At 51.7% G+C, this 16,463-nt stretch overlaps 2 protein-coding genes across 3 annotated transcripts in view; one reads left to right on the plus strand and one right to left on the minus strand.

The window, feature by feature from the left end:
* Positions 1-3,176: 3,176 nt before the first annotated feature.
* FAM151A (family with sequence similarity 151 member A) lies at positions 3,177-15,893 on the plus strand (the record flags this gene model as incomplete). Its single annotated transcript, XM_082859336.1, has 8 exons — positions 3,177-3,291; positions 4,782-4,928; positions 10,117-10,269; positions 11,258-11,417; positions 12,860-13,084; positions 13,832-13,971; positions 14,716-14,859; positions 15,220-15,893. 8 exons carry the CDS (start codon positions 3,177-3,179, stop codon positions 15,891-15,893), a joined length of 1,758 nt encoding a protein of 585 aa, XP_082715462.1.
* A 145-nt stretch (positions 15,894-16,038) lies between these two features.
* ACOT11 (acyl-CoA thioesterase 11) overlaps positions 16,039-16,463 on the minus strand; it is a gene marked incomplete at its 5' end in the record, with an annotated part of 51,714 nt that continues 51,289 nt past the window's right edge. For both annotated transcript variants that reach the window (XM_082864803.1, XM_082864804.1), the window contains one exon: positions 16,039-16,205. In XM_082864803.1, coding sequence (XP_082720929.1) covers positions 16,050-16,205 — 156 coding nt within the window. In that variant the 3' untranslated portion in view covers positions 16,039-16,049. The remainder of the gene's footprint in view (positions 16,206-16,463) is intronic.

The following is a 16,463-nucleotide window of genomic DNA, read 5'->3' on the forward strand; positions in this document are numbered from 1 at the left end:
TTATGTTTTTTTCCCTGTAATTGATTTCTAATCTCATACCATTGTGGTCAGAAAAGATGCTTGATATGGTTTCAATTTTCTTAAATTTACTGAGGCTTGATTTTGTGACCCAAGATGTGATCTATCCTGGAGAATGTTCCATGTGCACTTGAGAAGAAAGTGTAATCTGCTGTTTTTGGATGGCATGTCCTATAAATATCAATTAAATCTATCAGGTCTATAGTGTCATTTAAAGCTTGTGTTTCCTTAGTAATTTTCTGTTTGGATGATCTGTCCATTAGTGTAAGTGAGGTGTTAAAAGTCCCCCACTATTACTGTGTTGCTGTCGATTTCCTCTTTTATAGCTGTTAGCAGTTGCCTTATGTATTGAGGTGCTCCTTTGTTGGGTGCATATATATTTGTAATTGTTATATCTTCTTCTTGGATTGATCCCTTGATCATTACGTAGTATCCCTCCTTGTCTCTTGTAACATTCTTTATTTTAAAGTCTATTTTATCTGATATGAGTATAGCTACTCCAGTTTTCTTTTGATTTCCATTTGCATGGAATATCTTTTTCTGTCCCCTCACTTTCAGTCTGTATGTTTCCCTAGGTCTGAAATGGGTCTTTTGTAGACAGCATATAGATGGGTCTTGTTTTTATATCCATTCAGCGAGCCTGGGTCTTTTGGTTGAAGCATTTAATCCATTCACATTTAAGGTAATTATTGATATGTATGTTCCTATGACCATTTTCTTAATTTTCTTGGGTTTATTTTTGTAGGTCCTTTTCTTCTCTTGTGTTTCCCACTTAGTGAAGTTCCTTTAGCATTTGTTGTAGAGCTGGTTTGGTGGTGCTGAATTCCCTTAGTTTTTGCTTGTCTGTAAAGCTTTTGATTTCTCTGTCATATCTGAATGAGATCCTTGCCAGGTAGAGTAATCTTGGTTGTAGTTTCTTCCCCTTCATCACTTTAAATATATCATGCCACTCCCTTCTGGCTTGTAAAGTTTCTGCTGAGAAATCAGCTGTTAACCTTATGGGAGTTCCTTTGTATGCTATTTGTCGTTTTTCCCTTGCTGCTTTCAATAATTTTTCTTTGTCTTTAATTTTTGTCAATTTGATTACTATGTGTCTCAGTTTGTTTCTCCTTGGGTTTATCCTGCCTGGGACTCTCTGCACTTCCTGTACTTGGGTGGTTACTTCCTTTCCCATGTTAGGGAAGTTTTCAACTATAATCTCTTCAAATATTTTCTCAGGTCCTTTCTCTCTCTCTTCTCCTTCTGGGACCCCTATAATGCGAATGTTGGTGCATTTAATGTTGTCCCAGAGGTCTCTTAGGCTGCCTTCATTTTTTTTCATTCTTTTTTCTTTATTTTGTTCCATGGCAGTTAATTACACCATTCTGTCTTCCAGGTCACTTATCCGTTCTACTGCCTCAGTTATTCTGCTCTTGATTCCTTCCAGTGTATTTTTCATTTCAGTTATTGTATTGTTCACCACTGTTTGTTTGTTCTTTAATTCTTCTAGGTGTTTATTCTTTAATTCTTCTAGGTCTTTGTTAAACATTTCTTGCATCTTCTCAATCTTTGCCTCCATTCTTTTTCCAAGGTCCTGGATCACCTTCACTACCATTATTCTGAATTCTTTTTCTGGAAGGTTGCCTATCTCCACTTCATTTAGTTGTTTTTCTGGGGCTTTATCTTGTTCTTTCATCTGGTACAAAGTCCTCTGCCTCTTCATCTTGTCTATCTTTCTGTGAATGTGGTTTTTGTTCCATAGGCTGCAGGATTGTAGTTCTTGCTTCTGCTTTCTGCCCTCTGGTGGATGAGGCTACCTAAGAGGCTTGTGCAAGTTTACTAATGGGAGGGGCTGGTGGTGGGTAGAGCTGGGTGTTGCTCTGGTGGGCAGAGCTCAGTAAAACTTTAATCCACTTGTCTGCTGATGGGTGGGGCTGAGTTCCCTCCCTGTTGGTTGTTTGGCCTGAGGCAACCCAACACTGGAACCTACCTGGCTCTTTGGTGGGGCTAATGGTGGACTCCAGGAGGGCTCACGCCAAGGAGTACTTCCCAGAACTTCTGCTGCCAGTGTCCTTGTCCCCACTGTGAGCCACAGCCACACCTGCCTCAGCAGGAGACCCTCCAACACTAGCAGGTAGGTCTGGTTCAGTCTCCTATGGAGTCACTGCTCCTTCCCCTGGGTCCCAGTGTGCACACTACTTTGTGTGTGCCCTCCAAGAGTGGAGTCTCTGTTTCCCCCCGTCCTGTTGATTTGCAATCAAATCCTGCTAGCCTTTATAGTCTGATTCTCTAGGAATTCCTCCTCCCGTTGCTGGACCCCCAGGTTGCGAAGCTTGATGTGGGGCTCAGAACCTTCACTCCAGTGGGTGGACTTCTGTGGTATCAGTGTTCTCCAGTTTGTGAGTCAACCACCAGCAGTTATGGGATTTGATTTTATTGTGATTGCGCCCCTCCTACCATCTCCTTGTGGCTTCTCCTTTGTCTTTGGATGTGAGCTATCTGTTTTGGTGAGTTCCAGTTTCTTCCTATTGATGATTGTTCAGCAGTTAGTTGTGATTCCGGTGCTCTCACAAGAGGGAGTGAGCGCTCGTCCTTCTACTCTGCCATCTTCCCCCCTGCCCTCCAGGCCTACCACTTTAAATCTCAGGTAGATAATCTATCTGGGATAGAAGGAAAATTCATATTCCTCAGGCAGATCTAATCTGTCCTTGTCGCCCACCCTTGCCTGACCTTTGTGACTCCCTGGGGCAGGGCAGAAAGAGGGAAGAACCATCTAGGTGTCTCCTTTTATGCAGGGGCAGAAAACCTTCAGGTCTTCAGGAAAGCAAAGTCAAGCTGGATCTAGATTCCTGGTCCCCCAACTCCCAGGCAGGGGCAGACAGGCAGCAGGTGGGGCTCAGTCTAACATCTTCTGCTGACTCTTAATGTGCTCAAAGGTCATTTTGAAGGTGGCAGGATTTTCTGCTTGACCCGTTAAGATCCTGGGAGAGAGAGAGGAGGAGGAGGAGGGCGGGAAGGTAGGAGGGACTTCGGGAACTGTCTTCTGGGACATTTTCCTGGCCCGCTGGGGGACAACTAGGTGCTGCTAAGGCTCCTGCCTCCCATCTGATCCTAGCTCTGAGAGCCTCAGGAGACTCTGCACCGCAAGGAGTGTGGGGCATTTCCCAGAGAGGGTCATCATGGCCTACAAGAAGGGGTGCTCGAAGTGGGCCGTTGTCAGCAGTGCCAGTGTGGCTCTTGTGTTCACCATCGGGATGATCCTGTTCTTCTCTCTGCAGCAGGGCATCCTGCCAGGTAGGAGCTTCCCAGTCATGCCATCTGGTCGGCTTCCCCCATCCCTCACTCCTTGCCCCCAGAAGGTTCTGTCCTCATTGACAGCCCTGATGGCCTCCTCTCCCCTCCCTACCAAGACTCTCCTCCATCCACAGCTCTACCTGCCCCTCCCATCACCAACCCCACCAAGACTTGATTCCCAGCAGACAGTCCCATTAACTTTCCCTTCCTTCTTTACCAGGCTTCAGTTACCTGAGGACCAATGAACCTTGGTCTTCGGCCCAGACCTCCTTCTGTGCCCCCAGATGAACATTCCTTCTTAGAGGGTCATGCAGGCAGCTCATATTCAGCTGACTGAGCTGACCTTTCCCTCTCCCCTCTGCGTCCTCTCCCGGTGAAGGGTCCTCCATCCACACGGGGACCTGGGAGCAGCCTCCTCTCTTCCTCCTGCCTCATGCCTGTATCTTCAGTCCTGTGCCTCGAGGCTCTTCCTTCCCATCCTCTACCCTCCATCCCTGCCCACCATGACTTCTCAAGCCTCTGTCTCCTGCTGGACCCCTGCAGCAGCCCTCCCCCTCCCACACAGTCTCCACTGCCAGCCTGCTCACACCAGCCCATGCTCGGTCTGCCACCAAGGAGATCTTTCCTTTTTTTTTTTTTAATTTTTATTTATTTATTTATTTTTGGCTGTGTTGGGTCTGCATTGCTACACGTGGGCTGTCTCTAGTTGTGGCGAACAGGGGTTACTCTTTGTTGCAGTGTATGGATTTTTCATTGCAGTGTATGGGCTTCTCATTGCAGTGGCTTCTCTTGCTGTGGAGCACAGGTTCTAGGCACACAGACTTCAGTAGTTGCAGCACGTGGGCTCAGCAGTTGCAGCACATGGCTCAGCAGTTGTGGCACGCAGGCTTTGTTGCTCCGTGGCATGTGGGATCTTCCAGGACCAGGGCTCGAACCCGTGTCCCCTGCATTGGCAGGCAGATTCTTAACCACTGTGTAAGGAGATCTTTCTAAACATAAACCTAGTTTGCTGTCTCCAGCACACACCCAACTCCTTTGCTGGCACCCAAAGCCATTTACAACGGGATCACAGCCCTCTTCCCATCTTGCCTTATTCCATTTCTCTGCATTCTGTACCAGGCCAATGGCCATTCCTTTAGGCAACCATATATTTCCTATGGTCAAACCTTTGCTTATACTGTTCTCTCTGTCTGAAATAACCTAGGCCCTTATTTTGGTCAAACTTACACACCCATCCTTCTAGGTCTCCCTTAAACGTTCCCTTATCAGTGAACTTCCCAACATCTGCAGGCTGGTTCAGAGCATCATTGTGCCCAGGACCCCACGTATTTCTCTCTCTCCCAGCTCTGATGAATCAGGGGTCCACTGTCTCTGCTAGATGGTGTGCTAGACACTCCCCGGGGCCCAAGGAGGGTTAGTAGGATGTATGGATGAGAGTCTTGGTCTGGGGCAAGAACTGATGTTGACAGTTCCCTTCGCCTTGATTGCAGGCTGTGAGCAGGATGCGGTCTGCCGCTCCGACGCGGACATGCTGGACTACCTGCTGAGCCTGGGTCAGATCAGCCAACACGACGGCCTTCTGGTCACCTGGTACCATGCTGCCAACAGCCAGAAGGAGATGAGGGCTGCCCTCAGCAGTAAGTCCAGTTGCCAGAACTGGGGCAGGCCGGGGCAGAGGTGGAGGCAATGGAGGGAGAGCAGAGGTGGGGCTAAGACAGCACTACCTATGAGGTGGCATTAGGATGGGTATCACCACGTTCTTGCCATCCTCCACTTGAGAAAGTGGGGGCTCAGGGGTTAAGTGACTGGCTCAGGTTGTGCAGAGATGTGTGGTTCCAAGGTCACATCCTGCCCTTCCTCCCAGGCCTTGTCAGGAGACAGCTTCCCTGCTAAGGAGGCCTTTGTCCTCAAAGTCTAAAGAGCCAGAAGATGTTTGAGGGCCAGCGCTACCAAAAACGAGCTGTGGAAGCCTGAGCAAGTTGTGTAACTCCTGAGCCTCTGATTCAGAATGATTACGGCAGCCAGTGGGCAACCACTCCCTGTGGGGACACACACTCACATTCCACGTGGGTCTCCTGGGACTACCAGCAGCCTGTTTTGTGGATGCCATTCGACAGGAGAAAAATGGAGGCTCAGAAAAGTTAGGTGACTTACCTAACTTCACTAAGGTCACACTGTTTGAAAGTGGCTAAGCCAGCATTGGAGCACCCAGTGGTCAGCTCCCACGCTCTAAACCACTGCATTATGCCTGGCCCAGTTCAAAAGGGAAGATCACTCTTCCAGGACTATGGGGAAGCTCATTAGATCATGTTCATGTACGTGCTTGTACACTCTAAAGCAGTGACTATTCGAGATGAAAGGAAGGGTCCCCAAATTTGAGCGTGCTTCAGAAAACACATTGCTAGCCCCACCCCTGGAGTTTCAGATTTAGTGGTTCCGGGGTGGGGCCTGAGAATTTGCATTTCTAATAAGTTCCCAGGTGACATTGATGTTGCTGGCCCCAGGATCACACTTTGAGAACCACTACTCAACCAAAATCCCTCAAGTTTAGGAAAGTGAGATCCAGAGGGTCTTGTCCAAGGTCACACAGTAGGTCTGAAGCAGAGCAAGACGTAGGCACCAGGCCTCTGGCTCTTACTCCAGCAGAGTCACCAGCAGAGAGCCTGGGAATGAGCATCTGGGAAAGGTTTGCTGAATGAATGAATGAGTCCTTAGGGAGACTTCCTGGAGGAGGCAGGCTTGGTGGTCAGCAGAGGAGAGGCCACCACAGGCTGGGTGGAGCCAGTTTGCTGCTGCTTCAGGATCCAGAGGCTAATGGCCAGACTTGGGTGATAAGAGGCCAGAGAACTCCCTGGCGAGAGGAAGGGCTCTTATCTGGCAGATAAGGCCTGAGGGAAAGCAAAGAGGATCTGCCAGCCCCAGGCTCATCCCAGGTCAGCCCTGGGGCAGCGGGTAAGGGATCAGGCCCCACCAAGTTGGGACCTTGGCCAAGAAGAAAGCTAAGGGCCCCAACCAGGCAGTGCCCAACAGCATGGAGCGCGCAGAGGCAGCCCTTAGCATAGCTGCAGGGGTGCAGAGGGCCCTAGGCCCAGTCTTCTCCCTGAGGGTCCTGCTAGGTCCCTGAGGTAGGTCTCTGGGAGGAGGGAGGCTCCACAACTGAGGTGGAGACCCTCCGGGGGAGCCAATGGTAGGCCAGGGTTAGGCCGGTGAAGTCACCTTGAACGTGATTGGACACCCACGTGGAGGGGAGGGGCCACAGCAAAGGCCTAGGAGGCAGACAGACTGGGTTCAAATTCTACCTTTTATCATTTACCAGAGGAGTGATTTGGGACAGGTGACTTCACCCATCTGCAGCTCAGTTTTTCCCTCTGCAAAATGTGGGCTGGTAGGGTGACCATATCATCTATCATCCAAACCAGGGCACTTTTGATAGTGAAAGAGGTCATTCTTAATAATTATGCTGAAACAACAGGAATACACCAGACTCTCCCAGGCAAATGGGGACATGTGCTCACCCTAGTTAAGTGAGCTACTCCACGTAAATGATAATTAATACTTAGTGAATGCCTAACAAAGGATATTTTATTATTTACTTCTAGTAAACGAGGGGACAGGGAGCACAGAGAGGTCCAGTAACCTGCCCAAGATCACACAGCTTGCAGGTGTTAGAGCTGAGACTGGAAGCTAGCAGCCTTGGGTTCAGGATCTGCACACTCAGCCACAGCGCCCTCCTGCCAGACGTGATGCATAGAGCTCCTGGCATGTGGGGGAGGGGAAGGGGGGGTCTGGTAACTTCCTGTGGGCTCCCTCTGGAGAGCATCACTCCTTCCCACCTGACTGCACCCCTGAGGACCAGGACTCTTACTGTGGCTGCAGAAACCTGATCCTTTCCTCATCTCCTGTTCCTTCACACCCCCAACCAAGCGAGTTGGCCCCCCAGATTCAGCATCGGGAAGGCACACAACAGGTGTAAATGACAAGGGAGAAGACTTTGGGAGGAAGCTGGATCCAGGTGGCGATCGCAAGTAGGCAGGTTAGGTCCATCAGTCTTTAGTCCACTTCACTGAGCGTTTGCTGGGCCCCTACTCTGCCCCCAGCTCAGGAGGAGGTTTAGAAATGAGTGAGAGGTGGCCCTGTGTTCAAGGGGCTCACAGTGTCTCAAGGAAGGCAGCTGGTGAAAGTCAAGCAAGGCAGCAGCATCGGAGGTTCACCGGGCCGCAGAGACCTGGGTTCCAGCCCTGGGTCCTGCCCAGCGTGCCCCCACCCTCCCCAGACCGGAACTGGCTCCCGTTAGATGGGGAAGAAGACCCCTCAGTATCCACTCTCTTTTTTTTAAGCAGTTTTTTTTTTTTTTGCGGTACGCGGGCCTCTCACAGTTGTGGCCTCTCCCATTGCGGAGCACAGGCTCCGGACGCGCAGGCTCAGCGGCCATGGCTCACAGGCCCAGCCACTCTGCAGCATGTGGGATCTTCCCGGACCGGGGCACGAACCCGTGTCCCCTGCATCGGCAGGCGGACTCTCAACCACTGCGCCACCAGGGAAGGCCAGTATTCTTTCTCTTGAACTACCCTCTTATCTGCCCAGCTGCCCCCTCGGGCCTGGCTTCTCTGGGCCTTGATGGGCCCCAAACTCTTTGGACCCCTCTCTTTGCATTCCCAGGTAACCGAAAGTTAAGAAAAGAAAGTGCTTTGTGCTCAAGCCATAAACATAAAGGCTACCTTCATATAGCCCTTCACAGTTTACAATGTGCCTTTATGTCCATGTCCTGTAGTCACGGTCCAGGGAGGCTCATCTCCATCTTGCCAGTGAGGACTCCAGGAAGTCCAGAGCTCTGGGCAGGAGGTATAATATGAGGATGAAGTGGGACAATGCAAAGTGCCTGGCTCAGCGCTGGGGACAGCCTGGCACTCAGCTTCCTCCCCCTCCTGGAAATCCAGACACCTAGATTTTAAAGAAATCTGCAAAAATTCTCTGCAACTTTGGGCAAGCGCTATCACCTTTCTGAACCTGCGCTGGTTGACCTTAACTTTTCTATCACCCATTCATTCAGTCTTTTATCATCCAGCAAACATTTCTGAAGCTCCTTTTTTAGGCCTATTATTGTCTTGGCACTGGAAATCCAAGTGATGGGCAACACAGACCCGGACCCTGCTCCCTGACACTAACACTCAGGAAAGCTTGTGCTAAATGAGTGATTACATGGGGGCTGAGCACTCAGAGGAGAAGCTGGCAACCCAACTTAGACTGGATGTGTGGTTTAGGGATGGCCTCCTTGATATTTTAAGCCAACACCCACGGATGAGCTGGAGGTGGCCTAGTAAAGCTGCGGAGGGAAGTGTTGCCAAGACAACAGCCATGTGTAAGAGCCCAGAGAAGGGAAGACAAGATATTTGGGCATCGATACTCAAAGTGTGGGCCACGGACCCGCAGCATTGGCATCACGGGGGAGATTGTCAGACACCTTGGGCCCCACCCCAGACCTACTGAGCAGAACTTGCATTTTAACAGTTCCTGGGTGATTTATGTGCACATTAATGCTGGAGAAACAGGAGTGGCTGGAAGCTAGAGATTGAGGGAGAGAGGGACTTGAGATGAGATGGGAAAGTTTGCCAGGCCTGGTCATGCAGGACCTCACAGACTATGGTAAGGCATTTAGCTTGGACTCTTAGGACAACGGGCAGGGACGTTTTGATTTTTTAACAGAAGTGACACGATCAGGTACGTGTTTGGAATACTCACTCTAGTGGCCGTGTGCAGAATGGACTTGGAGGGGAGCAGAGCTCAAGTCACGAGGCTGTGAGTGTCAAACACAAGAGGCCCTCTGATGCCAACTGTCTGTGATGGGGCAGGAGCTGAGAGCGACCCCGCCTGCCCTCCACTCCATTCCTTAGACAGAAACCCTGGCCGGCTATTCTGGCCTGCTTCTCACTGAAAGGCCTCAGCTCCCTCCTGGACTGAACTCTCGGAACAGGCATCACACAGCCACCTGATGGAGTTAACTGTGTGCATTTAAAAGATAAAAATAACGATGCTCAGTGCTGTAAGTGTGCCAGAGATGGGCCAGCTTACGTATTTCTGGCAGGAACATGAGTCAGAAGAATTTTTCTAGACGGTAATTTGTTAGTATGGGCCTTAAAAACACCCTGCATGGCCCTGACTCAAATTCCTTGTCAGGATAAAAAATAATCAGAAAATCAGAATAAAACATGCATCATTATTTGTTAGTAGCAAAAATTTAGAAACTACTAGGATGTCTCAGGAATGGGAGAGTGGCTAACTAAAGCAGGGTGAGTGCCCTCAATTGGGTTTTTGCAGCTTTTTTTTTTTTAATGAAACATAGAAAAGATTGTAAAAAATGTGTCACTATTGAAAGAAAAAGATTAAAATTATAAATGCAGAGTATTCCCAACTGTGTAAAAACTATAAATAGATAAAAGTGGAAGAAAATACATTAAAAAATGAACTATGATGGAAATGCTTTCCTCAAGTCAGGATAAAAAATAATCAGAAAATCAGAATAAAATATGCATCATTATTTGTTCGTAGCAAAAATTTAGAAATGTGGGCGAATATTTCTCTTTCTGCTTTTCTGTATTTTCCAAATATTCTATAATAAATGTGTAATACTTTGATGATGAGAAAAATTGCTTTAAAAAAGGAAATGATCTGGGAATTCCCTGGCGGTCCAGTGGTTAGGACGCGGCCCTCTCACTGCCGGGGCCCAGGTTCAATCCCTGGTCGGGGAACTAGGATCCCACAAGTTGTGCAGCAAAAAAAAAAAAAAAAAAAGGAACCAATCAAGATGGAGTTTGTCCTCTTGCACAGGTGACGCTGTGGCCCTGGAGGCAGACGTCACGGTAGAAGGGCTCGGCACAGTCAATGAGACAGGGGTCCCCATCATGGCGCACCCCCCAGCCATCTACAGTGACAACACCCTACAGCAGTGGCTGGAGGCCGTGCTGGCTTCTTCCCAGAAGGGTAAGGACCTCTCTCAGCCCCTCCCCAGCTGCCCAGCCCTCTGGTCCTCAGGCCGCATGTGCAGGGGTCCTTCCACTAGGAAGCTAGTCCAGTGCTCGTCAGGAGTTGCTCGTTGCCTTGGCTTTCCAGCCCACCGCTCTAGAGGCCTGGGCTCGGGGAAGATCAGTGAGACGAGGGATATAAAAGTGCAGGGTAAGCTGCAAAGGGCCAAACATGTTTGGGCCCCGAATCCATGGAACTGGTTACAACATGCTCAAAAGCCAAATTCCACCTTCCCCTCCCATGTCTCTTTGCCAGTTATAGTCAGAATCCAGGCATCACCCTAATGTCTCTCCCTCATCCCCCACATCCGCTCAGCTGCTGCACCTGCCAATTCTAACCCTGAAGCCTACCCCCTGATCCAGTCCCAGTCACATCATCTTTCTCCTGGACCTCCTTCCTCACTGGCTTCCTGCTTCCAAACTCAGCCCCTACCTGAGTGAGCTTTCCAAAATGCCAGTTGTCACGTCACTCCCCTGCTTTAACCCTCCATGGCTCCCCATTGTCCTCAGGACAAAGTGTGATCTCCTTGGCCTGTCTTGCAACATCCTGCTCTAACTTCTCAGCCTCATCTCCTGCTGTTCAGGCTCAGGTGGCTTAGGACCCTCTGAGCCTGCCTGTCCAAGAATCACAGTCCCTTTTCATCCGATGCTTGACAACCCCTGAACCTGCCCCAAGTCCCAAGCCTTTACCCGTCATCTGCTTCCTCCCCTTGATGATGGGGGACGGGAGCTCATTCCTACAGAGGCAAGTCCTTTCTCTCCAGGTTAGCTCTGCCTGTTTGAAAACCCTTCTTCACACCCAGCGAGAATCTGGTCCCTGTCTTCCCTCCCTGCCCCCAACACACATACCATACCTGCTCTCTCTGTCCCAGGAAGTCATGTCTCTGTTTCCTTCTTCCTTGAGCACGAGGGACCAGTTCCCCAAGCCCTTGGCCCTCTCCCCACAGGCATCAAACTAGACTTCAAGAGCATCAAGGCCGTGGGCCCCTCCCTGGACCTCCTGCGGCGGCTGACTGAGGAGGGGAGAGTTCGGAGGCCTGTGTGGATCAATGCCGACATCCTGAGGGGCCCCAACATGGTCATCCCGATAGAAGTCAATGCTACACAGTGAGTGTTCACCTCTCTGCCCCAGCTGTGTTCAATCCTCTTCTGTCAACATCTGGCACAGTAGGTGCTCAGGGGACCTTTGCTGAGTTTGCTTCCAGTCACACCATGTAGTCTGACCTCTGAGCCTTCACACGTGCTATTCCCTCTGCCTCGAATGCCTTTCCCCCATTTCCTGATGAACCTTTGCCCAGTCATTACCTGTCCCAGAAACTTCCCTGACATCCAAGGCCGCTGAGGGCCTTCACTCACACTTTCTCCTAACAGTCCTGATTTCGTTGGACTATCACCGTTGGATTACAGGTTTGTCACCCTTACTACAGTGATTATTCCTGGAGGGCAAACAGGGCCTGGTCCAGTGACAAGGGCAACAGTTGGCCTGCTAGAAAAGTCTAAAGCACTGACTCCTTCCTTAGCCCCGCATGAAATCCCAGCACTGCCACCAACCGCCCTCATGTAACACCAGCTTCATGGTGTGCTCCGGTTTACAAAGGGCCACTTAAAAGGAGAGCATACATCTGAGTTGATCTTCACATAGCAATGCCAGGTTAGGAGCATTTTTTCCTCACCATTTTGCAGATGAGAAAGCTGACAATAATTGAGGCACAATCTGTTGAATGTTTATTATGCGTCACAGGCACTGTTTTAAGTACTCTAATTGTAGAATACCACTTAACTCTTACTTGAGAATGAGGTAGGTAATATTATTTTCATTTTATTAATACAGGAAATATCTCACTGAAGTTAGATGACCTGCCTAAATCTAGTAATTGGCAGAGGAAAGATTCAAAACCAGGCCCATCTGACTCTAACCTCCACGCTCTTTACCGTCCATCCATCCATCCATCCATCTTTGCAGCCAGTCAGCCAACAATCCGTCTGTCCAATATTTATCACGATTCTCAAACTGAGGTGCATTTGGAAAGCAGCAGTTTGAAAATGTAGTCAGTGGCCCAAGATAAATAATGGTTCACCTTCTTGGAGTGAAGAAAATTACTCAATAATTTGGGGAGAGGGAGAGGGTAACATTATTTGCCTATTAAAATTTGCATTAAGGCAAAATCTGAATGAAATTTTTAAATAAAATATGAAAGTTCAGAGACTCTCACAGCTGGGAGAACCCACATCCCACACCTGGGGCTTTAGATTCCCCCGTCCATGTGGGTATGTTTACGAAGGCCTGTCCTGCCTGAAAGGATGCCATCTTTGAGAATCAAAGGGGCTGGATGAGCTGCCCAAGGTCACAGAATCAGGACCCAAACCCAGACCTCCCCAACACCAAAGTCCATGCCCTACTGTGGGACTTTGAGCAAGCCATTTCTGTTCTTTAGGACTGTGCCCTTATATCATAGATGCAAGAGATCCTGCCTCTTCTTAGCACTGTGATGGGAACCTGGGAGATGAGGAAGGGGCTCTGAAAGACCAGCATCTCTGATTCTCTGCAGGTTCCTGGCCTTGGTCCAGGAGAAGTATTCTAAGGCAACCCTGTCTCCAGGCTGGACCACCCTCTACCTGCCCCTGTTCCCAAACGGGACATATACCCGAGCCATGGTAGAGAAGATGCAGGGGCTGGTGGGAGGACTGCCACAGAAGGTCACCTTCCCTGTGCGGGCTGTCATGGTCCGGGCTGCCTGGCCCCACTTCAGCTGGCTGCTGGGCCAATCTGAGAGGTGAGGACTCCCAGGCCCCTGCCACAGCTCCCACTCCCTCCAAACCCGCTCCCAGGCACTGATGCCCCCAGAAGATCCCAGAGGCTCATGGCTAGAAGGGTCTTATTGATCATCTGGTCCAACCTCTGCTGGTGCTCACATGCTCTACAATGTCCCTGCTTTCTGCTTGTATGCCTCCGGTAATGGGGAGCTCACTATCATCTGAGGCAGCCCGTCCATTGACAGACAACTCTCTGCCCGTTGGAAAGTGTCTACACTGAGACACAATTTGCCTCCCACAGCTTCCTCCCATGGAAGCCAGCTGTTCCCTGGGGCTGCCCAGATTGCACCTATAGCCTCTGCCCCAAGATAGCTCTGTAGGGATTGAGGAAGCCCCATCCCCACCCCTGCACTCTGTCCCCAGCTGCCCCACCTTCCTCAGCCTCTCCCCACTGGAGGCCGCCCCCCTCCCCTCTTCATACCTGACCTCTAGCCCCACCCCCTGCGCCCGTCTCTTCTGTCCTTGTCTCCTTCCTAAGACAGGACCCAGAAATAGACACTCCAAATGAGGAGGCAGGGCAGTCTATCTCCCCTCCTTCTCAGCCTCTACTCTCAGTCATCATTCCCGAGGCCTCTGTGGCTTCTTCTGCCCCCAGGAAGCAGGGTAGTGTTCCCCCCCTGCCCAGCTCGGGTCCGGCTCTGAGCACAGGAGTGGGGCTGAGGGCTGCTGGGCCCAGGCAGGCACTGAGCTGGCTCTCTGGACCCCAGGTACAGCCTGACGCTGTGGCAGGCCACCTCAGACCCCGTGTCAGTGGACGATCTCCTCTACGTCCGGGACAACACCGCCACCCACCAAGTCTACTATGACCTCTTCGAGCCTCTCCTGTCCCAGTTCAAGCAGCTCGCCAGTAGGGAGGGGTCTGGGCAGCGTGGGAAAGGGCGGTGGGGCCGGATTCTGCACAGGGCAGCACTTGGTAGACACGGCAGCAGAGTTAGGTGGGATGGGGCACTGGAAGGGGAAAATCCTAGGAGGGATGGGAGGAAGGAATCGTTTTAAGCGCCAGTTGTATGCCAGACCCCGGTACCGTATGCTAAGCTTTATAGATCTGTGAAGCAGGGATTCCATTTTACAGATAGGGAAACTGAGATTCAGAACAGTTAGGTAATTTATACAAAGTCATTCTGCTTGAATGTGGCACAGCTCCTACTGGAACCAGCAAATTCCAAACCCCATACGCTTCCCCTTGTAATACAGTTCCTCTAAGGTTTACTCTAGCATTTCAGAGAATGGCCCCTCCACTGTACCTGCTAATCAGTGATGCAGACACTACCTTGTCCAAACACCTCACTCCCCTGACTCCAAACCTAGGACAGCCTGCAGTTAGGCCATCTCAAAGGGGACCCATCAGACCCAACATTCCTGCCTTGGGAGCCATCTTGGTGAGGGGGAGGAATACCAGCTTTGGGGCCAGACGGACCTGGCTCCATCAGGTTCCAATCCCAGCAACCCTGCCTACTGGCTGTAGGACCTTGGGCAAATCACCTGTAATCTAGAAAACAGGGAATTACAGCTCCCAGGAAGCTTGCTGTGAGGCTTAGAGAGGATGCGCGGTGCACAGAAGGGCTCTTCATCCTGGCAATTTGCCCCACAGTGAACGCCTCACGGAAGCAAAGCTACTACACGGGAGGCAGCCTGATCCCCTTTCTCCAACTCCCTGGGGATGAGGGTCTGAACGTGGAGTGGCTGGTTCCTGACATCCAGGGCAACAGGAGCACAGCGACAGTGCAACTCCCAGGTAAGGTCCACCTGCAGCCCCTGTGCTCCTAGCTCAACCACAAGTTTCCTACACTTGGGGAAGCTGCCTCAGATCTCCGTTACCATAGCAACACAGCTGCAAGGTAGGGAGTACAGCGCTGTCAAAAGTGCGGGGCTCTGGGCCTTCAGCACCCGTGAGCCCTCAGTCACAACACGCTGCAAGAGAGGTGGACATGGGCCCCAGGGCTGAGCCACAGGCAAGGGCCCAGAGCCGAGCTAGCGACTCATTGTATCATTCTGACGAGCCCCGGGCACATTCACAAAGCAGCCCTTCCACCTGGAACCCAGATCTGATCGACAGATCCCATTGCCCCGCTGCTGCCTCCATTGCCTCTTCCAGACAGAGAAGGCATGATCCTGCTGGAAGCTGGCCTCCTGGAGCCTGCAGCTGGGGACCCCGTGCCCATCGTACGTGCCCCAGATGGCCGTGTCCTGACACTGGAGTTCTGCCTGCTGCAGCTGGCCACGCGCGCCAGACGCTGGGGCATCCACGTGCACATAGCAGAGCCCACGGCCCTCCGGCCATCCCTGGCCACACTGGCCACCCTCTCCACCCTTGGCCACCTGCCTAGGCCTGTGTGGGTCGGGGCCACAATCTCCCACGGGAGTTTTGTGGTCCCTGGCTACGTGACTGGCAGGGAGCTGCTTACAGCTGTGGCCGAGGTTTTCCCCCATGTGACGGTGGCACCAGGCTGGCCCGAGGAAGTGCTGAGCAGTGGCTACAGGGAACAGCTGCTCACAGATATGCTGGAGCTGTGCCAGGGCCTCTGGCAACCCGTGTCCTTCCAGCTTCAGGCTGGGCCGCTGGGCCAGAGCACGGCTGGAGTCGTGGCCAGGCTGTTGGCAGCCTCCCCCCGGGCCACTGTCACAGTGGAACACAGCCCCGGCTGGGGCAGCTATGCATCTGTGCGGGCAGTGCTGCTGGCAGCCAGGGCCGTGGAGAGGACCCGAGTCTACTACAGGCTACCCCAGAGTTCCTACCAAGACTTGCTGGTGGATGTTGGCAGAAAGTGACCACCCAGGGGAGCTGGGCTGGTGGAGCCCTGGGTCCAGGTTTCCCACGGGGGTGGCAGGAAGGAATAAATGCCTCTGCCTCCCTCGGTGCCCTGCGTGTGTGTCCTCAGGGCAGCATGGGGTGGGAGGTGGGCGTGAGGTGGCCGCTGAAGATGCCTAGAGGGTCTGGAGGCTGGGGGCCAGATCGTTGCGGTTGTCCAGGAGGAACTGCTCACAAGCCTTGAAGGTGGTGTAGAACGCAGACGAGAGGCCAGTCACGTTGGTGGTCACGTACTTGAGAAAGCCTGGGGTGGCCTGGTTATAGTAGGACACCTGCAGGGTGGGAAGCCACACTCAGGGAGGCTGGGCAGTGGGAGGGGTGGGAGCTGAGTGGACGTGAGGCGGGCGGGAGGCAGCCTTGTCGCCTGCTAGGAAGGCACTTGAGGCCTTAGAAGACTGCGTGACTGGCGGGTGTGACCCCCTCCACCCCTCACCCCCACCCCGGGTGCTGACAGCCCTGGCTTCCCTCTGTCACCACACACTACTGTCATCACGTGTCTCCCCTGTCAGCCGGGAGGCCCTGGAGGACCG

The sequence above is a fragment of the Leucopleurus acutus genome, assembly GCF_964270905.1.
Source record: "Leucopleurus acutus genome assembly, chromosome: 2".
NCBI classification, from domain to species: Eukaryota; Metazoa; Chordata; class Mammalia; order Artiodactyla; family Delphinidae; genus Leucopleurus; species Leucopleurus acutus.